The sequence below is a fragment of the Uloborus diversus genome, chromosome 1 (assembly GCF_026930045.1).
Source record: "Uloborus diversus isolate 005 chromosome 1, Udiv.v.3.1, whole genome shotgun sequence".
Taxonomy (NCBI): domain Eukaryota; kingdom Metazoa; phylum Arthropoda; class Arachnida; order Araneae; family Uloboridae; genus Uloborus; species Uloborus diversus.
This window is the reverse complement of record NC_072731.1, coordinates 221,251,725-221,276,392: the sequence shown is the minus strand read 5'-3', so window position 1 is coordinate 221,276,392 and position 24,668 is coordinate 221,251,725. Positions and strand designations below refer to the sequence as shown.

The following is a 24,668-nucleotide window of genomic DNA, read 5'->3' as shown; positions in this document are numbered from 1 at the left end:
ATAAAACGATGTCGTTTTCCACGAATGCTCAGAAAAACGCGGGATCTCTGTTGAAAATGAAAAAAAAACAAAAACAAAATGCTATATTATTTACATTTTTGACTAAAATCTGGTGCTGTGGTGTGGTAGGTCTACTGACTTTTGGATCACTCTGTACTTGAAGCAAAACAAAACAAAATAAAAAAAAACCCTTGAAATACGAACACATTCAAACAAAGTTTTTGATATAGAAAACTATTTTACTATGCTTGAAAGCAAACAAGTTGATTACATGTTATGTAGACTCTCATTATTTTGTTTTTATGTTGCTGCAAGAAGCACTTTTGCACAAAAGATTTTCAAAGATTCAAAAAAAACTGAATTTGAAACGAATTTTGATAAAATTTTATCTTTAACTTCTGTGTTTAAACACGCCATATTTTCGTCATAAAGCTTTATCAGTAAAACTTTTACAAAAATGTAGAATATCCTCCCTCCCTCAAGGTCTCTAGATCTTGCATTTTATGACTTCTGGTTATGGAGCTATTTAAAGTCTTGTGTGTAATAGAGATCGGTCTACTTCTTTGACTGAGGTAAAAGAAACTACTCCATCACGTGGTAGTTATACCCTTGGAGATGCTTTTAACGCTGTGCAAGCTGTGCTTTTCTTCATCTGACTGCTTTAATTCTCAATGATATAAAACACGTTAAATATCTATCATATTGAAACATTTCTACTGATAAAAAGAAGGTGTGTATTATAATGATGTTCCATAAATATTACTTCAGTGCCGCCTTTTGGTCAAAAACGTAACTGATCTAAAAAAAAAATATAAAAAAAACATTTTTTTATATATAAAAAAATCTTCCCTGTTTCTGAGCATCCCTGTGTAAACCGCAACCGCATCGTTTTATTGTAAATAGTTTCATAATTATAAGGTTTTAAAAAGTCTACTTAACTTTTGATCACCCTGTACTACTTGATAATGTCAACATATTCAGTTAAGTTACTGAAGACATTCTATTTTTGCAGATTCGCTCGTTCGCCGTTGGTCAAGGCTGCGTCAGTAGACGCAGGAGACGCGTCACGAAGACCCTTGGATAAGAAAATGCCTCCTCGAGCTGCAACACCAGTGCGTCAGGAAGTTGAATCTGAAGCTTCTGAAGAAGAAGACGATGATGAACCTTTCGAAACAGCCAGTGAACCTCCAAAAACAGCGCAGTCATCCTTCTTTAATCGACAAAGGCGATTACCAGACCCAGAGCCTCGACTCCTTGAGATGCACGAAACAGAATCTGAGGAAGAGTCGGAGTCGGAGGAAGAAGATGAAGAAGAAACAGAACCTGCAGTAGCGAGTGGTATACACACTGTTCCAAGTGTTTCGGATGAAAAGAAGGATGAGGAAAGTGAAGATGAGGAGGAGGAGGAAGAAGACGATGAGGAAGAGGGTGAGGATGACGAAGAGGAGGAAGAATCAAGCAGCGGCAGTGAAAGCGAGGGAAGCGAAACGACAAATCAGGTGCATGACCATGGGTCAAAAACCGTTGACTCGAGTTCAAGAAGGTCATCTATTCCTAATTCTAGTGAGGCGGGAAACGTCAGAACCGAAGTAAGTCGGAACTTTCCCGATTCTGATGAAGAAATGAGAGAAACGTCTAAAACATCCGAAGATGATGATGATGAAGATGATGAACGAAGCAACTTCAACTCGAAAACAGTTTCAGACATTTCTTCGCACAACAGACGGAGCTCTCCTTTATCATATGAACCACATGACCAGGGAAGTCACCGAAGTCGCAAGCGATCAGACGACACTGATACGACGGACAGCAGTTCCGCCAGCTCTTCAACCCATTACCATAGTCTCAGCAGGAATACTACTCCACTTGTCTCACCCAACAACACAACAGAGGACAGAATGTCATCCGAAGGTAGTGGTAATGATTCAGGAACTAACAGATTTCGACGCCGTCCATTCCTTTCTAGAAGCAAAAGCTCTCACGAATTGGGGCTAGGGTACGAAGCAAACGTTGGCGATGACGATGAGGACGATGATTCTACGCCACCCACCCCGACCTATCGATCCCGTTCTGATTGGAGTTCAGAGGACAATTCCAGAACTACCAGGTCAGGACTAGATAACACGACCTCTTCGAACAGCAATACGTGCTGGGCGAAATATTTAAAAAACAAGTATGGCAGCAATGCGGCAGGTCGCGTTGTTCCACGCAGCCGAAGTTCCCACTCTTTGTACCAGAGGAGTGACAGCGAATCTTCTGATGATGATGTTCCTTCTGGTCGTGATCCTATTATTTCCAGTACTTATGGCTTTTCAAATCCACGGAATACGTATATGCAAAAGCGGAAAATGCTGCTTAAAATAGGATCCAGAGGCACTGAACCAGGAAATTTCACTTGGCCACGAGGTGTTGCTGTAGGTCCTGATAACTCCATCGTTGTAGCTGACAGGTAGCAATCACAGAGTTCAGGTAAGGGTGTGTTTTAGTTATGACGATCTTTTACTGATTTGTTAATTTACTGCTTTTGTGATTCAAGTCATTTTCATTACTAATTCTGGAGAAAACAATTTGCTAAGTGTCATAGACACACATTTTTTGAGGAAAACAGTGAAGAAACAAAATTTTTCTAGCACTTTTCCTGCTCGTTTTTTAATACGAAAAGCTTTTTCTCTTCAACTTTGATTGTTTATGTTTATATGAATATTAATTACATAAATTATTTTTTTATATAAAGATATATCATGCTCAAAAAAACTATTTTTTTCCCCCAAACTTTAAAAAATTATGCTAAATACGTTGATATTTCAACTAGGGACTAATATAAATAAAATTATAAAAGAAACAATTCAAATTTTAATACGTCAGTTTTTTAATTGTGTATATAAATGCCTTTTCAACTTAAGCTATAATTTTTTTCAACTTATGCTTTAGAAAGAATGCATCTCTTTTTTGTTGAAATCGATACTTCTCCCCTTTATTTATCAAATTTTCCAACTAAGATTTAGGTTATCATCTCAACATTTCTGTGCCTCAGAGCCAGATGGACGTAAGTCACATTATGATAATTTTACAGGAGAGGGGGGAAACTTTTTTCTGGCGCATGCAAAGGATGAGATGCGCGCTCTTTTAACCTCAGTAAAAAATCGAAAGGGTTTTTTTTTTTTTTTATTTAAGAATTACGTTCACATGGCTCGATGCGGAATGGGCTTCTACATACAATGCACTAATAAACGGAAAACCGCAATTTTTGGACTTACGTCCTTAAGGCTCTGAGGTACAGATTTGATTTCCCCCCTCTAATTTTAAATGAGTACTTTTTTGGCTAATAGTTTCAGTAGCATGAATAATTGCTTGCCCCTTTTCTCCTTCACAGGAAACCTTTCGAGCTACGTTTTATTCCTTTTTTCACTTTTCTTTTTTCGTAAGCTTAGTTATAGACATATCAACTTGTGTACAGGTCCAAGACTAGCTTTAATAAATCTTCTCAGGCTATTATTTATCCACCTTTTGGCAGAGTTTCAGGAAAATTCCTTACATTTTAAAGCCACCACATTGTTTTTTCTTTTAAGAATGTGAAGCATATTATAAATAATGACAAGAATTCAATTATTCCGATCAACTGACCAACAAAATTCCTGCTTTTTTTTCATTTTTAATGCTGGAATTTAACCGAAATAAAAGTTTTTTGAGTAGTTTTTATACGTGATGGGAAACTTTATAGTAGTATGCAGCTGAGGAAACAAGAAAGGAATGTAGAAAATCTAATTAATAGTTTTAATTTACAAGTGTAATATATTTTTCTACATAGTCAATTATTCTATTCGATTGTTAGATTTAAAAATTCTTAACTGCTGAAGGAGTAGTGGAATAAAAATTCTTGTTCAGATAAGGTGGACCGGGGCGCGTTTACGCATGGGGCACGTTTACGCAGTGCCCTTTTTTCAAAACGCATTATAACTGGAGAGCCAACAGTCATAAGATATTGATACTACTCCTTTGCAAATATCCTCACAAGTTTTTGAGCATCAGTCAAGCTTCGGTCTAGCATGCAGAAAGAATAATCTGTTTTCTATCAAGTCTTGATAGAAAACAGATGTCAATTTTGAGTTAAATGTTTTGAAGCTTATTTTGAATAAATAATACTTATTTAAGAAAGAATAAACATATAAAAATTAGCAGAATTTTATCCATTTTTGAGAATTGTATTTGTATAAACTGAATTGTTATTACATTTTTTTTTCCACGTTAAAAATATATCCAAACTTGGTGGCGGTACAAGATTACGCGTTGACGTCTGAGCACTTTTACGTACGTTCTTACTGTGTCTTACCTCTAAACATGCCCTGACGCTTTTTTTGCTCCGAACTGTCTCAAAACTTTTTAGTATTTTCAGACTATTTAGTTTTGTTAAAATCACCATTAAATGTTTATTTGAGTTGTAAATTCGCATCTTATAGCTTACAATCATGTAGTGCTGTCTTCATGTCCGTTTGGTTTTTACTTTATACACTATTCAGTCTGTAATAAATTTGCGTTATTTTAACGATTGTAAGACATTATGTTCAAAACAGTAACAGAACCACGTTAGATGTGAAAATAAGTATGCGTAAACGTGCCCGGTGTCTGGGGCCAGTTTACGCAGCCGACTTGAGACTCAAAAATATTTTTTTAACTGTCAAAAACACAAACCGAGCAACAAGTGAATGTACCAATTTTGACTCCGTTAACTGCTTTATAAAACCGCAATGTCTAAAATGTCCTACGTTAAAACATAAAATTTAGTAAATTCATTGAAAAAAAATCGGCGTAAACGTGACCCGGTCTATCCTAGACTTCTAAAAAAATATTTTTCTTAATTGAATTGTTCTTGTCAAAAATGGTACCTGACAAAAATAAACTAGTATGTTGTGGCCATCACGAAACTTTCTTCTATATTTTTCCTTTTTCTGATCCCTCCTCATGCTTGACGAGGAAGCAATATTCCTAACAAAAACAAAATTACACATGCAAAACCCAGCCAAAAATCGACTGCAGTTAAACTGCAAAAAAACTGGTGGTATTTGGAACCGAGCAACTGCAGTTCAACAAAGCATTAATCTTCAGTTCAACTGCAATACGGAGGTTCAAAAAGACTGAACTTTTTGAACTGCAGTTTTTCGGTTCCAAATACCACCAGAATTTTAAAATAAAAAAACAGCAGTTTTTTTGCAATCTAACTGAAATTTTCTGAACTGCAGTTTTTCAGTTCCAAATAACACCAGAATTTAAAAATATATATCTGCAGATTAACTGCAGTTCATTTTCTGCTGTTCTCTGGTTCCAAATACCACCAAAATTTCATAAAATGAGAACTGCAATTTTTCTTGAGTTTTAAAAAAAGACTGAAAAAACTTTACCCACCAAATTAAAAATATTAGTGAACAATTAATAACAAATAGAATTAATGCGATAGAAATCCAAAACCACTTCAAAATTAAAGCTTAGACAATTCTTGAATAGAAATGCCTAAATTGACTACAGATAGATGTGCCTAGTGCGTTTTATAAAACATCTAATTAAAACCGGAACGCTTCCTCCGAAATACAAATTAAGATTTTATTAATTTGGAGGATATCAAAATTGAAATTTTCCAGCCTAATTTTGCACGAAAATACATTGCTATGATTATGAAAGTTCGAGACACAATAACAAATAGAACTGTTTGTAAAGATTAAAAAATCATGAAATTTGTCCAAATCGCCGACCACGTGGTGCGAAGTAATTAAGTTAATTAGACTGGTTAATATTGAGATATCATAACACAATTTTTTTCATGGCTAGATATTGATAACATGAATATTCGCTCAAAGTTTTAAGTCAATCGGTGAAAAAATAAAAATTACAAAAATTAAAAACTTCCAATAAGGTATTAAATTTTCAAGCTAACCCTAAGCTGCTATGCACTAATTAAATAAGAGTTAATTACACAAATAATAGCAGGTGAATTTTCAAGTGTCTTACCTTTTTGTAAACCGGAGTCATATTTCAGTCCTTTTGCATGGGATTTTGAACGATGAAACTTAAAATTGCACTAATAAATTGATTTCGAAGCGGAGCAAAAAACAGCGCGCTTTCAGGGCTAAAGTGGTTACCTTCCTTCGTAGTTCTTTGCTGGGGAACCCCGCGGCGCCGCTAGTAGTTCGGTCCCGATCGCGGTGTTCCGGTGCGTTTGTACTTAGGTTCCGGGACATTGTTTCAAGCGATATGTGTTCTTATTTAATTTTAAATTCCTTTTTTTTTTTTATAAGAGACTAATTTGACATTGTTTAAATCCGAATCCTTCTTGAAATTGTTTTTTTTTAAAACCATATTTTCACCTACATTATTCAAGAGCTAATAAATATGGCATAACTTTACAAGTGTCAATGCCAAAAGTAATATATTTATGTTTTCAGCCAGACATGCACATTTATTTTATCCTCAATAATTTAGCTTTGATGAATTTCATTAGGTGCGGCGTGTGTGCTCAAGGAACATAAAAGAGATCAAATATCTCAAACGTCACAACAACTCACATAAGGTCCACTCGTCATATAAAGCAATCGACCGCTATCTATGAATCATAACTTGCATAAAAAAGCTAAGGTCACGCTACGGCAAAAATTAATTTATAAGTGAAATCAATCATGATTCCTCAAAAATTTATAAATAAATAATAAGAATGTATAAATAAATAATAAGAATATATAAATAAATAAATAAATAATAAAAATATGTGAACAAATAAATACAATAAAAATAGATAAAAAAAACATAAAGATTAAAAGTTTCAATGTTATCTTTCTTTTTTTTTTTGCATGAAATTTACTTAATAGTACTTTTTTAAGGAGTTATACAGTCAGACCTCGTTTTGCAACACCAGGATTTCACGACATTCCAGATATCACGTTAATTATTTAAAACGACGAACACATAACACATCATTTCAATGCTAAGTCGAGCCGGATTAAACAGCAGTGTTCTATTGTGAAACTCCAGCTAGCTGCTTAAACAAGATCTAATTTTTCTTCACAATTGAAATCTTTTCAGTAAAACGATAAAAACATCCGGAAAAGTTGATTGCTGGAATTTCTGAGAAGCGATAAGAGACCTGTGTTAGTATAGCCTATGCCTGTAGAATGGCGGGGCGGGTACGTAAGTTCTGCACGTGACGGATTTTAACGTTTGACATGAGGGACAATAGATAGGAATGCAGAGCACGCGAGTTTCAAAAAATGGACTAAGGAAGTAGCAACAGAAGAGCTATAGCAATCCTTGCAAGCTTCTCTCATGGGAAAAGGAGAACATTCTTGACACCCATATTAGATTTACAAAACATACACAAAACCTTTTAACTATAGCAAAAAAATAGACAACGTTCTTCTAAGTTCGAAAGGTAGGGACTAGCTTTTAGAATATTTTCACTTAAAAATCAACTTTGTAAAAAGTACGATTGTTTTAATTGTTATTCAAAAAGTTAAAAAAAAAAAACCTTTCTGAAAAGTTTTACGGGGAAATAAAAATAAAATGGAGGTGTTTTTTTTTTTTATTTTTTTTATTTTAAGACTTTAAGCTTGTTCTTAAATAATTCAAAATTATGTTAGTTGAATTTGATCAATAATACCAAATTATTAATTAGTTTAATCAATATGTAAATTCATTAAAATATTGTTTAGGCGTCAGTATGCCTATCTGTCATAGTTTTGGTTGTTTGCTATAGTTTTGGTTGGGGCGGAGGTTCAGTATTCATATAAATGGCATACATACATTACTTGCATACATACAATTTTTGGAATTTCGAAAGGTGGTTGCTTTGTAACACGTAACTCAAAGGAATAAATAGTTAAAATTACAACTTATTTTTTAGTTAAAAAATGAAATAATGTTACAAAAAGGAAAAAAATTAAAAACACCGAAGCAATATAGCATATAGTTGAGAAAAAGATAACTTTTTTTTTTACTTTAAAAAAAAGTGTAGTTTTTATGAAGTTGCGTTTGAAACTTTAAAAAAGTCACCAAATAGTTGGTCCAGTTTGCTTCGATAGCAAAAATCTGCAAAATAACTGCAATTGCAAAATAAGATTAAATAAAAGCATTTTGCATTCACCAAAACAACTGCAGTATTTTTCAAATATACGCGAAAATTTCTTTTCATCTGCAGTTTTTTTGAAGTCGTTTTTTAGCTGGGAAACTTGACGACCATCCCAATGTCTGAATTTTTGTAATAACAAAACAAAGAGCAAAAATTGAAAGTTACTTTAAAAGCCTTACTTCAATTATTTACAAATATTTTATTTATTAACAAACATAAGATGGAAACAGTTAAAAATTTTAAATCATTGAGATAATATTTCCGATCATTTCCATACAATTAAAATCACGAGAAATACGCAGACGACAATCTATTACGATTTATCTTTCTTATTGTTGCATTAATAAAACTATTTTTATTCAAAAAAAAAAAAAAAAAATCAACACCTCTTGGAGCGATTGGAGTCAAAATTGAACCAAAGCCTGTTTACGTATGGATTCACATATATTCCAAATTTCAACCAGAACGTAGCATTACTTCTTGAGATAGGGCACTCACAGTGGAAAAAAAGAACGAGCGATTGCGCTACCCCCCTTTTAGCTGTTGACACCAAAATAAAATCAGCTCTTATATCCACTAAGGGCTACTTGTCAAAAAAATTTTGTTTGATTCCGTTCGTTATTTCTTGAGATACAGCAGTCACAATTGACGATAAAAAACGCTCTACAACTCAACCCCCGTTTGAGCTATTGACACCAAAATTGAATCAGCACCTGCTCCTGTTAGGGGCAACATATGGACCAAATTTTGTTTGATTCCGCCAGTTACTTCCTGAGGAATAGCAAGCACGCGTAACTCAAAAAACGTCCCATTGCTCCACCCCCCTTGGAGGAATTCGCGCCAAAAACTAATGGGCACAAGTTCACATAGGGGCACATATGTGTACCAAATTTCGGTCAATTTCATGCGGTAGTTTTTGCTGTAGAGCGGCCACAAAAAACTGGTCACACACAGACGTGACACACACACATACACACATACATACACACACACATACATACACACACACAGACAGACAGACATTTTCCAAAAATAGTCGAAATGGACTCAGCACACCTCAAAACGTTCGAATCCGTCAAAATTCGAAATTCGAAAATTTGCACGAATCCAATACTTTCTTCTATATATTAGATATAGAAGAAAGTAAAAAGCTGTTTACCATAGTGGCCCCCATGCTTTGGGCGACTCATGCAAATTGTTTTCTAGCTGAAAATATTTAACACATGCTTCTTTCTGTGGTAAGAATGGCTATTTTTTGTCTTTCTTTTCTCTGTTTGCATTTTTCTTTTTGACTCTAACGGATCTTTAATGCTTGCTTTTTGATATGCTTTTTGTTTTGTGTATGTGTGCAAGAGAACAGAAAATACAAACCGTGGTGGACAACTGCTGTAACGAATGTGTCGCAATTTAGCTATCTCACTTTTTGAGCTTTTTCTTAGCTTCGCAGATGCACTTTTATATCTTGCTGGAGCTTATTAATAGCTGTCACTTTACTATCGTCATGTTCATTGTGATTCAGTGTTTGTGTGTATTTCGAATTAAGAGATTCTGCTTTCATTATATTTTCCGTTTAAAAAAATCTTGAACACATACACATTCATCTCTATTTTAAGTTTAATTTATAATTTTTAATAATAATATGACTTTTAGTTTTTAACTTTCCTTTTGTATAATGTTAATTAACATTTGTCTAATATAAATCCAATTTAGTGAGAATCAAAAATTTAGTAATAAATGCACGCAACATTATCGGAATTTTTTTTAACGTGTGGACGTATATTGAGAGCAGGGCGGTCTTCATTCAATCATTCTTTAACTCAAAAATAAGATGTTTTCGACAGAAGAAAAATCTTTCTACATTTTACTCCCAAAACATTAAAACAAGTGAACAAGTGAGGAAAAAAAAAATGAAATTTATTTTGGTTATCTAAACGTGAAATCAAAGTATAGTTCCAATGATACCAGTGTTTATTTGATTGTCTAATAATAGAACTATACACGATTTTTAAAAAGCTTCTTTAAACTTCGCCTCAAATTTGTTATTTCTTTAGAGTATTAATAGCTTGTTTCTTTACTACAGAAACTTTTATCACTGAAAATTTCTAACTTTATACGGTTGGTGAACGCAAAACCATTGTCTTTCTTTAAATTAATTAGATCTGGATTAAATTGTTATGTTGCTTTTGTAAAACAAAACGTAAACGCATATGCACAATTTTTAAGTTTCATCCAAAGATTTATTAATTTAAAAATCAAGTTATGTTGTTGGATTCTAAACATGTTAGCTATATGTAACTCTGAACTCAACACTGTTTTTCACTTCTTAATGAAACATGCATTGAACAAAGGAAAGTTTTTGGCAAGTATTGTTTCAACGTTGAAAAAATGCCTAAGTCTTCATGCTGACTATTACTGTTTATGTAGAACTTTAACTAAAAGGGGAGAGACAAGCCATCAGCGAACACAAAAAATATATTCTTGCTTTACAACTTTACGAACGTTACAAAAACATATCAACTAGTAAACAAGTCATTAGCAAACATGTTTTGAAAAGTATGGCTGGAAATTTTTCATTTCCATGAAATACTAACAGCATGGAATAGTGAGCAGAGAGAAAGTCATATCTTTTTGTAGTTCGTAAATGTTTCAAATTGAGCTCTACTTATTACAATGCACATGTATTTGGAGTTTTGAATTTATAACAGAATAAAATCTGCAACGAATGACCTTTTAATCTTGATCTTGTTTAATCCCTGATCTTGTTTTAAAAAAAAGTTATTCCCCTTGACATACGCGGCTCCCAGTTACCCTATACAAAAATAAAACTTAAACAAAAAATTTTAAAAAAAACAAAAAAAAAACGAATTCCTTCTGTGCTGCTTAGAGCTATGTTTTGAACGTTTTAAATAGTATTCTAATATGTACTTAAAAACTCCTCGTTATGTCTGTTTCAAAGAAAGTTTAAAAGAAAAGATATAGATAAACCTTAGAAAAAATCAGTAAAATCAATTAAAAGAATACTCAAAGAAATATTTATAAGGGGAACTTTTTACATTGCTTTAAAAATGTAACTAGGCTTAGTGATTTTAGCATCTCAAAGACGAAAATTTTTATTTAAAGAAAAATTGGCGTTATGTAGATGTTAAAAAAGTTAAAGAGAGAGATGAAACAGTGCTTATAAACTACGTTTTGTTATGAATGCTCGGAAGTTGAATCATTTCCTTTTCTTTTTTTCACCCTCTTATGATAAATTTTCTTAGTTTGTTTAACTTTAAAACTGAAATATTTTTTTTAAATAAATAGACAAAATTCGGATTTCAAAGAATGATTTATTTGTGTGTATGGCAACAGCAACCGGATCCACCACGGTCTTGACAGTCTGTCTCTCTGCACAGGTGTTCGACTCTATCGGCAAATTCTTATTCGAGTTTGGGACTTATGGCAGTGGCGACGGGGACTTCGATTGCTTGGCGGGAGTGTGCGTGAACCGGATCGGCCAATTCATCGTCTCGGATCGCTACAACTACCGCGTCCAGCTATTCGATCCGACGGGCCGCTTTCTACGGGCCTTCGGATGCGAAGGGCGGACAGATGGTCGCTTCAACTACCCGTGGGGCATAGCTATCGACAGCTTGGGATTCATCTATGTCTGTGATAAAGAAAATCACCGAATACAGGTCAGTCCTGTTCACTTTTTCTACAATACAATGAAATCCATCCCTTTTCCGATGGGTGAAGGGTTAAACGATTCCGATTGTTAAAATAGGGGTGAAGAAAGTCGGTTTGCTTCGCCAATAACAGATATTGATGTTTTGCCAGTGTAAGAATTTCTCCTCTTGTATTGGTGCATCCAAACATAACTGGATTCGTCTAAAGTCAAGCTTCTTGTTATCAGAGCTATACTATCATCACCCCTATTTTAACAAATGGAATAGTTTAAATCTTTATCCATCGGACATGTGTCTTCAGGGCATTGCTATAGCTGGCACTGTGTGTGAATGATAATGAGTAGCGACAATTTAATACTTTTAACTCAAAGGCTCTGAACAGAAATGAAAAGCACTAGGCAGAAGCAGTAGATGAAAAACACACAGGCAAAATGGTAACAGAGTGAAATTAAAATTATTCAGTAGCATAAAACTCATAAAATAAGGCCTTTCCAAGATCGTCTGCGAAAATGAAATTACTGTTAATGAACATGAGGAATTATAACTTACATGATGAATATTTATTCATATTAACAGTTATAACTCCAGTTCTACATGACTTTGAAACTCGAAACAAACTATTTTGGGCTGTTTGTTTGTCATTCTTTTTCTCTCCATTTATATTTTTAATTATTTCAAAGCGTTGTTTTAAGCATGAGTGTGTCTCCTGTGCGTGGACAAATCAATGAAATTTTACATTTCCGAAAAAAAAAAAAAAATGAAGTAAAATATAGCGAAACACGATTAATATTGCATTTGAAAACTATCCAGTACAGTTTATCACATACTGTAAAACAATTCCGAAATGCCACTGATTACTTTCTTATAATGTCTGGGTTTCAAAAGTTTACACCAGTTTCCTGTGAGAAACAAGTTTTTTTTTTTTTTTTGCGAAAATGTTTCCTGAATCGCAACAAATTGTATGAATGCCGATTTTATACTGTGGGGGAAAATATTTTAGCTACCAGTGTAAAAATATATTACACTTCTTCATTAGGTGTTACTCCTTACCTTTAACACGATCTCTCTGGACAAAGCAAACTGAGCCCCAATCAAGGGCAAAATTCAGTCTTCGGATAGTGTAGCTTTGAAAGGATTATTTACAATCCCCACCTAGCTTCGACCGTATTTGCTTTCGGAGATTTCCTGGTGAATCAGGAATGTGTCAAGCTATTACTATATACTTATGCATGTTTTCCCTGAAGGTTCCGAATCAGTCTCAGAAACAAAACTGGAACAACTTTGGAAAAGTTTTGTGAGTTTTTTAGAAAGATTCTAGGTTAATATCAGGAAAGCTACTAATTTTTAGCGGTAAACTTTCCTGGTTTTTCAGCCAGATATGTCATTGGCAGAAATTACTAAATTATGCACATCAGCTGCCCGTTATTTTCCAGGAATGCTTCAAAAAAAAAACATCAGATCTCGTTTTCACGTATTTTTGCGTACATCACATGTTTCTGCGTTCATTGTAATACTTGAAAATTATGTCTCTGTTGTCAACGGGTGAGTGATACGAAAAGTTGCTTTACTATTATAGAAAATCTTTACTAATATTATAAAGAGAGGGGGCGGATTTTTGTGTGTTTATATGTTCGAGGTAATCTCCGGAACCATTGCACCTATTTGAAAAATTCTTTCACTATATGAAAGGTGCTTTCTTACTGAGTAACATAGGCTATAATTCGAAAAAAATCCGATAAATAGTTCTTTTTTTATTCAAATTTTGGGCTCAAATTTCACGTAAATTGCCTATTATTGGCTATTAAAGGGGTGAAAAATTACTTGCACATATTAATATTATATATCGTTGAAAAGGGTAGAATTTTCCGCGTTCTAAACAATTTATTTCAATGCTCTAACCTCATTACGGCGGGAGTAATTTGCGTTTTTAGCTCGAACTTTTTTAGGCTTAGCTGAAATTTAGGCACTACTTTCTTCATTAAATCCACAATAAAAAGTGAAGGAATCGTCCCACAGATTTCTTTTTGACAGCATTGGAAAAAGCGACATTTTTAAATCCAGATCTCTCTCGACCTATTGTCGAAACAATTAGTTTCTATCTTCAAAGGAGAAAAAGTTACAAGCGTTTTTAAATCATTTTCGAAATATGTCATTTTGATTCAGGATGTCAATCATTTTATTTTCGCGTTTCCATGGTTACGCTTTTTGAATCTATTGTATATTTTCTTATTTTGCATCTGATTTTTTAAACTTATTTTATTTCATGTTTCCATGGTTGCGCTTTTAAAATCCATCTTTCGCATTTTAATTTCTTAAAAGTATTTTAATATCTGTCGTCATTGTTTGGAAGAGCAATTTTGCATGGTGTTTTTTTTATTTTATTTAAGTTATTTTTTATGTTATTAAGTTATTTTTTAAGTTATTAAGTTATTCTTTTAATTAATTGTTGAATATATGTCACTTGACACAATTTTTGTTCTCAAGGTAGACCGGGCAAAGCCGGGCAACGCAGCTCCTAATATATAAAGATTTGAAAGCTACTGTTAATGTGATTTTATACCTTTTTGTTTGTTTGGCGAAATATTTATTTTTGCCAAAGAAAAAACATCCGCTTCACTCGCAAAAGGGCTGGGTTTCGGTAGCGTGGTCGCTTGGCACGTTAGGCGCTGAGCAGTTCAGTCTAGGATTATTGTTTTAAGGCAACCGTTAATGTAATTCATTGTTTTGGCGATTTGTTTTGAAAGAAAAGAAACTTTTGATTTGTTTTTATCCGAGTGAAATATACGACATTTTTTTCTGACAATGATTTTTGAATGTTCCACGGGATGTTTTTTTTTTTTTTTTTTCGTTAGACGGATGGATTATGATAGCGTAGTTGCTGGGCAAGTTTGGCGATAAACAATAGAGCACAGAATTATTTTTACATTTGAAAGATATTATTTGATGTCTTTTTTGTTTATTTGACGAAATATTTTAAATTGCAGTAAAAACCGCTTCACTCGCTAAATAGAGTTTTAAAGCAACTGTAAATCAAATTTGATGATTTGTCGAAAAGTTTTAAACTCCAAAGAAACTTTTTTTTTTTGTTGAAAAGGTGTGTACTCATTTTATACAAAGATAAACGATCATTTCACATCAAAGGCGGAGGGGGCGTCAATTCTTTTTATTCAACGGACTTCCATTAAAATTTTTAGCACGGGCATCGCTGTGCGGGTACTGCTAGTAAGTAGGATAATGAAACCAAACCACAAGCAAGAAATGAAAAATCCTGAGAAAACCCGTGTTTGAAATAAAACTTACGAAAAAATACGATGTTTGATATTATGTGCTCGGGTAGATTAGAAATAACTTGTTTCAATTTAATAAACAATTGAGCTACGTTATATTAATCTTCTTAATTTGATCAACTACTTCGGTACAACGAAATAGCTAAATTATGTGTAAAGGAATTCTTTTAATTTTTTTAACAAATAGAAGCTATCATCAATGCCACCGATAGTCCCTTTGTCAGTTTGGACGCCGGCCACCTTAATCCCAAAAAACTTATATAACTTAAACCACTTTGATTCCGAGCCGGGGCCCTGGTTTTCGACTAAGTTGATAAGGCCTCTCGTCGACCCTGGCTATGAACATCTTTAACTAAATTCATGAGAAATGAAGAATGCAGTGAAATTCCGTTACAACGAACCAAAGGCGCCCATATGCAAAATTTTAAGGGGTGCTCAAAAATTTCCCCCATGGTTTAGCAGAATATTTTTCACATTGAAACCGATTTCAGCACAGATTAGATATATTAAAATTTGACATTTTTAATAACTTATTCATTAATGGCTGGAAAAGAAATTTTTGTACATTGTTACAAAGAAAAAAAGCACTAAAAGCAAGGAAGTTCTCCTTTCTAGGGGGGGGGGTTGCTTGAGCCCCCCCCTTGCCCCCTATATGGGCGCCTTTGCAACGAACTTCAAGGGGTCACAAATTTTATTCGTTGTAACGGGTATTTGCTGCAACGGAATTTAAGAAACATAATGATAATTAAAATACAGGGATGAAAATTTATTTCACTGAAACGGATATTTCGTTGCATTGGTATCCCTTACAACGAGATTTCAATGTATTTACAACTGAAGATCGGAATTTTTTCTTAAGGTTGTTAAAAACTTTTCGACTTTTACCGTTTTATGTCGGACACTGAAGAATAGTTTGTATTCTATCTAATTTATTTATTTCATTTTATTTCTCTTTTTCTTGATTCATTTATTCGATTTGATATTTGTTTTATTTATTTATTAAATTATTTTGACTTTATTTTTTTCTTTAGGTATAAATTTATTTTTTATAACTAATATTTTGTCCGTTAGAACCTTAGCAATATTTATAGTTCAATTATAAACTTCTATGATATTTAGTTTACCATTGAACTACTACTACAATTTTAGTTTTCAAACTTTTGTTATTTTCTAAGAACCTGTTCTTTAAGACAAAGGAAATCGCATTCGGTGCCAGAAAATCCCCAAGTTTATGTAGAACGGGAATAGTTTCCTTCCTACGCTTCAAAGGGGAAAAAAAATTAAAATGCGTAGGTTTGTTCTTGGAAACGTTTCAGTTTAAAGCACATTACATAACACTTTCCACAATGAATTAAATGCTATATTTAGTGACATTTATTATTGAGAAAACATTGATACACACAGATTAAAGATGTTGACAGAAGACACACATCTGTCAACTTGCATAATTTCTTCCCTCTTGCTACGCTTATTCTCAGAGTCGCACAGGGTGAGCTCCCATGAGAGCTCCAACCTTGACTCCCAAGGGATGCAAAAAAACACAAAGGCGCACAGGTTTGAAGGCGCAAAACACACACACACAGATTTTAGAGCAAAAAAAAATTAATTTGAATTTTGACATCTTGAATTCAAATTATGTTTTTCGCAATCACGAGTGTGTGTATGTAGGCGTGTGTGTTTGTGTATGGGGGGTATGTGTGTTTGTGTGTAGGGGGTATGTGTATGTGTGTGTAGGCATGTGTGCTTGTATCTGTGTGCAGGCATAAGTGTGTGGATAGTTGTGTGTATGAATGTGTGTGGGGGGGGATATGTGTATGTGTGTGTAGGCATATGTGTTTGAGTCTGTGTGCAGGTATGAATGTGTGGGTAGTTGTGTGTTTTTGTATGTAAGCGTAGGTGCATGTGTCTGTGTGTGAGTGCGTGTGTGTGTAGTTGTGTATGTATGCGCGTGTGTGTAGGACATGGATGCAACCCGGAGACGGCTTTCGCTATAGGAGCAGCATCGTGAGGAGCCGGTCGACAGTGATGGGGCGGAGGGTGGCGGTGAGAAAGTAAAATGATAGGATATCAAAATAGTCAAGTAAGAACAATAAGCAATTGTGATTGCTCAAAAAAAAAGAAGAAGGCGGACGCGTTCGAGGACTCAAATAAAGTAAAATAAAAGAAAATAATAACAATAATAATAATAATAATTGGTTCAAGGGCGCAAAAAAGTTTAAAAAACGCCCAAGTTTGAGGGCGTAAAGGAGGGGGGGGGGAGTGGGACAGGAATGAGGGCGCATTAAAAAAAAACGACGCTGAGGTTCAAGGGCACAAAAAAAAAAAGGCGCAATGGTTTGAGGGCGCAAAAGAAAAAAAAAGAAAGAAAAAAAAAAAAGAAAAAGAAAAGAAATTACGCCGGCTTAAGGACGCCAAAAAAAAAAAGGCGTTCAAGTTTGAAGGCGAAAAAAAAATCTAATTCTCACAATTCTGAGGGCGAAAAGAAAAGAAAAGAAAACAAACAAACAAAAAAATAAAATAAATAAATAAATAGAAATAAATAACGACGGCGCACAGAGGGCTTTTGAATGTGCACAGGCGGCACATGTGCCCATTGGCCGATGGGCCGGCGGGCCAGTCCGCCCCTGCTTATGCACTGGAGTCTGCCTTCATTGGAGTCTTGACTGAGAGAAGATGCGATCTTCCCTGGCGAAGTCAAAACTTCGCGTTGTGAAAAAGGGTACGATATTTTAGTAAACATTCACAATTATTTTAAGACCACTTGTAAACACCCTTCAATCTCGCTTAAACCATTCCTTAACTATACATATATCACAGTTTCCTACATGGAGAATTAAATTTAAATGCTGTTATGATCCATAAAATCTTTTTTTCTAATTGTTAGAAACTTCATTTTCCCATCTTCACTCGCTTTCGAAAGTGGTTCTTAACATTTTGAGCCCATCGCTCTCCTCTAGAGGTTGACAGACACCTATCGCTCCCCCCCCCCGTCTTCTTCTTTATAAATACACACAATTTGGCGCTAATGAACATTATTATTGTTGAAAATACAAATACCTAATTTAAATTCAAAATAAAATGCAAAAAAATAAGCAATTTTATTTAATCACTCATAAACTTAAAAAAAAAAAAAAACTAAATAAGTAAAAGTACCCTTTTTGCCATCCCCTTCCTCTTTATTTTATAAAACGAAGTGATAGATGTTTGAAGGGAAATAATTAAGATCATTGAAGTACTTTTCAAAAACAGAAGTACATTTTTGAAAGTATTTTCTTTTCCATTCTAAAATCTGGGGGAATTAAAAACAATGATATTTTATATTTTAGAAAAAATGAAAATCTGAAAACTTACAAGATTGACGATGAATGATTTATGAATACTTTCAAAACCTCAAAAAGCATGCCAACTAACCTTCATCATGCATCAACCAATGCTGCTACTCGGTCATCCACATGATATATAAACAAATTTTGTAGTTGCTCAGAGTTATACAAATAAATACAAATACAAATGTGATGACCAGCAACAGGCTCTTGGTCCAGCTAGGCTGGCCGTAGTCAATTTATTAGTCCTCAATGAAGATCAATGACCCTCTTAAAGCTATCTACCCCTTTGCTCATTACCACCTTTTCCGGTAAGCTGTTCTAAGTGCCCACAACCCTACTAAAGTAGTAGTTTTTCCTTATTTCCAGGTTAGCCTGAGATTTGAATAGTTTAAAACGATGACCCCTCGTACTGCTTTCGGTGCAAAAATTTAATTCATTAACATCATTCATTTTGATAAATTTAAACAACTGAATCATGTCCCCTCTGATCCTTTGCTCCAGGCAATACATATTAAGCCTATTAAGTCTGGTATCATAATCTAAATCTGAAAGTCTCCTTACTAGTCTAGTTACCCTTCTTTGAACCCTTTCCAATACACAAATATCTTTCCTCAGATAAGGCGACCAAAACTGCACAGCATACTCTAAATGGGGTCTTACTAAACTCCTATATAAAGGCAGAAGAATATAACTTTCGCTCTATTTGTATTTTTAATCTAAAATTAGAATTGCTCGAAGTCTAATTTTGTGTTTCCGTATGTGTTTTTATTTGGTGCTGATGAATTTTGAGCACGAACTTTCGTTTCGTCTAGTCATGATGTTAATCAACTATGCTCTTTTCCTTTCTCAGGTGTTTCAATCGGACGGTACTTTTGTTGGCAAATTTGGTGCACTGGGTAGCCGTCCCGGTCAACTCGAACACCCGCACTACGTAGCAGTGACGCACACGAACCGCGTCGTGGTCAGCGACACCCATAACCACCGAGTGCAGATCTTCGACGTGAACGGACGGAGTCTCACCACCTTCGGCAGCGAGGGCAGTGGCCCTGGTCAGTTCAAGTTCCCTAGAGGCGTGGCCGTAGACGACCAGGGCTACATCATCGTGGGCGATGGAGGCAACAATCGGATTCAAATCTTCCAGCCCGACGGTACTTTCCTGAAGGCATTTGGCACCTGGGGCAGCGGCGATGGGGAGTTCAAAGGGCTGGAGGGGCTGGCCGTCACCAGCAGTGGTTCCATCATCGCATGCGATAGAGAAAATCACAGAGTGCAAGTCTTCTGAGGTAAGTGACCAGCTGAACCATTCAAAGCTAAATTTTTTGAAATAAAATGCTTTCAAATTAGTCAGCAGCATCGACATTTTTGGCTATCTGCTGTAGGCTGAGGGTTGCCGAGAGTTAAAACGGGTCCCTTGTCAGTTTGGTCTTTAGTCTCCCTCCCCCTATAAAAGATATACTACTCCGATCCCAAGCCAGGCCCCTAGCTTCAGACTTATCTCTAGTCGCCAGTGGCTGGATGTCCTTTTACCATAATCTTACTTTAAACTTATGACTTAACTTACTTTAAACTTAATTACTTAATATTAAAGTAGCATCTAAAATATTAGTAACAAAAAAATCACAACTATTCTAATAATTTTCACACATCTGTACATTACAGATTTAAGGAAGAAGCTAAAATATTAATCGTATTTGCGGAACCTTCAAAAGAGAAGATAGCCAAATCAAACTACGGCGCACTAGAGGCAGGAGGGGAGAATCGATTGGAGTAGATGCGACATAGTATTGCATGGACAGATCTTTAATAAGAACTGAAATTATTTGTAATCAATAGACAACAGAGGCGGCGATTGGGGCTTGTAAGTGTGGAGGCAAGTTTTTTTTAGGTTTTAGGCTAACTTGAGCGACTAAGTGGGGGGGGGGGGGTTCTGATGTTATACCGCGTCAATGTTTTGGAATGGCAGTTTCAAAAACTCCGATTCAGTTTAGTTTTGTCAATGTTTGGGGAACGGAGAGGAGTTTCCAGGGTTGTCCCCCGTATTTTTTTAAAAAATAAAGTCAATAATTAAAAAAAAAAAAAATCGAAGAAGTTTGGACTGTCTTTCGTATTCTAAGAATAAGGAAGGCTCTTCCCGGAAGAAAAAGCTTAAACTGATGTCTTAAAGACGTAAATTAAAGCCATCTCAAGCAAACTTAGAGCAAGGGGTTTGGGGTTCTCTGCCAGAAATTTTACAAGGTTTAAAACGTCTTTTAAAAGGCATATTTCAGACTTCTCTTTTATTGACTTATGGTGGAATGAAAATGTTTGGAGGTTCTCCCATTTTTTTTTCTTTGAACTGATAAAATCATAAGCCTCATGCTGAAATATGTTTTTGAATAGTTAGAAAGAAAATCAAGATTTCCGCACATGATGGTTTAGCACATTGGTAAAGTATGGTGAAACTGTAACCAATATATTGCCTCATAAACTCAATTCCAATTTTCAACTAATTTGGTGTTCTCTGAGTAAATGCTAAAAAAATTGCAAACTACCAACTTGAGAGATTCGACGACAAGGTGGTTTGTAGTAAGTCATTACCTCCTCAACGAGATTTTGAGATCAAATCCAACCAAGTCGATCAATTTTTCAAACGCAGAAAATCGACAGTGTCCATATCATATGGTTATCTGGCACATTAAAGCTCTTTTGAATAAATTGGGCTTGAATGCTCAGGAATAAATGTAATTCCTAGTGCAATTCGCATCGTAAGAGCCCGAGTGCCTGTATCTCGTACAGTGGATGATACATCACACCGGATCCCCCTTCCCTATTACAGTAGTGGCTTTCTCAGAGTGGCGGATACAAGGGGAGGGTCATGAGGGTCCTGACCCCCCCCCCCTAAACCGTCGCAATTGTATCCATCCACATTGTGTGCAAACACTATGAATAAAATGGAAATGATTTCAGTATAGTCTTTTCAGTTTAATAATTATTTTAGAAAGTAAATATTTGAAATACTACTTTTTTCATTGCAAATGAAATTAATTTGTAACGTTTATGCTCAATTAGATGCCTTATTATTATTCCTGGCCAGTTTGGTACTACTTAATACCTTAGGTTCGTTCAAGGAGGGGGAGGGGTGGTCATTCGTCAGCATGACACCTCCCCTCTCCTAAAATGGTTGTCTGTATCCGCCCCTGATCTCGTAGGGAATTGGATAGCAAAATTCTCAGTGATAACGGCATCCACCGATAGTTGTGCTGCGTGGAAGAATGTTTGTCAGTTCCTGGACAACGCACTGGTTCTGGTAACTAGTAAAAGTAGTACCCAACCGCATTACAAATAGCAACAATTGCCATATCTAAAACATTAACTCAAAAATGCATGTAAACTTTTTTTATTTTCAGATTACCACTACTTGTCTTCCTTTTATGTACCACAGGGGATCCGAAGGCTGAGATCTTCATTGTTCCACGTCGAACTTCAATGTTCTTGCCTTTTCCGCTCAGTGTATGCTTCAGTCTACCACGTACAACGCAAGACGTACTCTTCTGCTGTTTGTTGCTCAACCAGCACTGTGATGACGTCATGAGACATTGCAAGCGAGCGTCATGGACACGACATTATTGAACTGAATGGACTCGAGTTGACCAGGACGGCAAATTTTAGCTCATGGACATGTTGTTCATGTAAAGATTGTTTCATCCCCCTGACCCCGAAAGAATTCCATTTTATATTTACCACTTATGGTGTACTTAAATATTCTAGAGCATTTGATACATAAGTCATTATCAAGTAGGGCATCGGTTAACTTTACTGTATACTTACTTATACAGATCTATGTTTAACTACCTACAGGTGAAAATGACTCATTATGCTTTCCACACCTTAGCTTTTTCTTTAGGAGCGATTAGCTGATTTAGCGTTTATGGAGGATACTAAAAGTTTTGTATCAGTTCGTTTGTTTTGTATCAGCGATTGATAGTTATTTTGAACTTATTTTTTGTATTTTTGAGTTTTAGAAAATAAAATATGGTAATTGTTGAAACTTTTAAATTTTTACCATTTTTTATTGTTGACACTTTTTTTAAAAAAGAAGGAAAGAATTAAATTTAAGTAGATAAACTGAATAAAATATTACTCCATGTCTTTGAATTATATTGATATAGAAAACATGACGCTGGATTATTTCTAGTAAGAACTGGAATCTATGAACAAATAAAGAAAATAAAAGTTTACAAAAAGTAAGCTAATAATAGAATTAATTAATTATTAATATCGTTTAAAAATTAACACTAGTGCTTTCAATATTTTATGTTGCTCTTATATGGATTAAAATACAAGAGACTTGAATTGTGATCAAGATTTTCTTAACCTCTAAATACTAGCTATTTTTTCTTTACAAATAAATCTTAGTATCGGAAATAGTTATGCTGAGAGGGCATTCGTATTTTGAATTGAAAATAATATAAAAATTGTTTTTGTTTCCACTAAATTTTATCATTATGAAACTAATTCTTTATTGTGTCACTAATCTTATGTGGTGATATTTTCAAAGATGTCAGATTCAAACTAGAAGATTTTTTTAAAAAATCATTTTCAAAACTAGAGCTAAATGTATTTGTACTAGGGTAGATTTTTTTCTCAAGTACATAAGCCGATTTTAGGTAATCGGGATTTACTGAATTGTAATTGAGTTATTATTTCGTGTGATTAATTTCTTTGTTGCATTTTATTTTCAAATAAAGACTCAAAATTTGTAATTTAAAAAATCATTCGACAATGCTAATGACGTCATTCGTGCTCTCTTAAGATCACTCTTGTTTGATTTTCATACAAATCTCTAACTAGAAGTATAAATATATTCATATTCAAAGAGTTTGAGATTATAAATAAAAATGTACTTAACTCGGTATTTGGTTTTATTGTTAAAATACAGACGGCGATTTATTGTCATTGAACAAATAAATTATTAGACCATTTCACAAAAAAAGCTGCATTTTGTAATGCACGTGATAAGAAATATATTTTATTAAAAAGTAGCAATTTTTAAATGTTATGAAGAAATTTTTTTGCTTAGGAAATCAAGCATATGTTTGTGATTTCTTAACCAACAAATTTTTGTTTATTACCTTCTGAAATTATTAGTTTTAATAAAGCTGTAACATGCGGAATAAAATGACCTTTTTCCGGTGAATAGTCGTATTTCGTTGCTGTGAGTTGTTTTTTCGAAAATCAGCACGAGAGACAAAACGACTTCATATCTTAAAGTATTCATATATATTGTTTAAAAAATTTTAAACTATGGTTGAATTACCTTTTGATATAAGTTTTAAATTTTCTTGCTACCATGCTCTGCCTAAACTAAACTCTTACAGTAAAAAAATCTTTCTTGTCCAAGGGTACTACATAAATCAATGAATTTGGAATGTCAACAGTGGCATATTGAAGCTTCTGCTTCCCTTTTGCTGTCAACAAACTCAATGTAATGTACTGATGGTGGTATTTTATGTAAATATTTCACGTCGTCTGGTACGAGTGAATTATTGTACTTCGTATGTTTTTTAGAAGTGGCTGCTTAAATAAAAGAATTTAAGAAAACAAGATTTGGTCTTTTTTTCTTCCCCCCACCCCTCCATCCTATCTTTTCGGACGTGATGCAGAACTATGATACTTCAGTTACTTGTGTACATGTGAGTGTGTGCTTGTCTCTTTATTGTGTATGTGAGTGCTTTGCAGAATTAATTTTATTCTGAAAAAAAAAATTAATTTGAATTTTTAACTTTTGAATTCAAATTATGTTTTTCGCAATCACGAGTGTGTGTATGTAGGCGTGTGTGTTTGTGTGTGGGGGGTATGTGTGTTTGTGTGTAGGGGGTATGTGTGTGTAGGCATGTGTGTTTGCGTCTGTGTGCTGGCATAAGTGTGTGGGTAGTTGTGTGTCTGAATGTGTGTGTAGGCATATGTGTTTGGGTCTGTATGCAGGCATGAATGTGTGGGTAGTTGTGTGTAGGTGTGTGTGCATGTGTAGGTGTCTGTATGTATGTGTAGGGTCTGTATGTGTGCGTGTGTGTATGTGTTTGTGTATGTGTGTGTAGGTGTTTGTGTTTTTGTATGTGTGTGTGTATGTGTGCGTGTGTGTGTGTGTGTGTGTAGTTGTGTATGTATGCGTGTGTGTGTAGGACATGGATGCAACCTGGAGACGGCTTTCGCTACAGGAGCAGCATCGTGAGGAGCCGGTCGACGGTGATGGTGCGGAGAGTACTGGCGGAAAAATAAAATGATAGCACGCCAAAAA

General features: G+C 34.7%; 1 protein-coding gene across 1 annotated transcript in view; it reads left to right on the top strand.

Moving 5' to 3' along the window:
• The window catches only part of LOC129234174 (RING finger protein nhl-1-like), a 30,678-nt gene extending 6,717 nt beyond the window's left edge, over positions 1–23,961 (top strand). The window contains 6 exon segments of the mRNA XM_054868085.1: positions 996–1,349; positions 1,383–2,447; positions 2,449–2,469; positions 11,506–11,787; positions 19,242–19,674; positions 21,778–23,961. Coding sequence (XP_054724060.1) covers positions 996–1,349; positions 1,383–2,447; positions 2,449–2,469; positions 11,506–11,787; positions 19,242–19,673 — 2,154 coding nt within the window. The 3' untranslated portion in view covers position 19,674; positions 21,778–23,961.
• Positions 23,962–24,668: the final 707 nt, after the last annotated feature.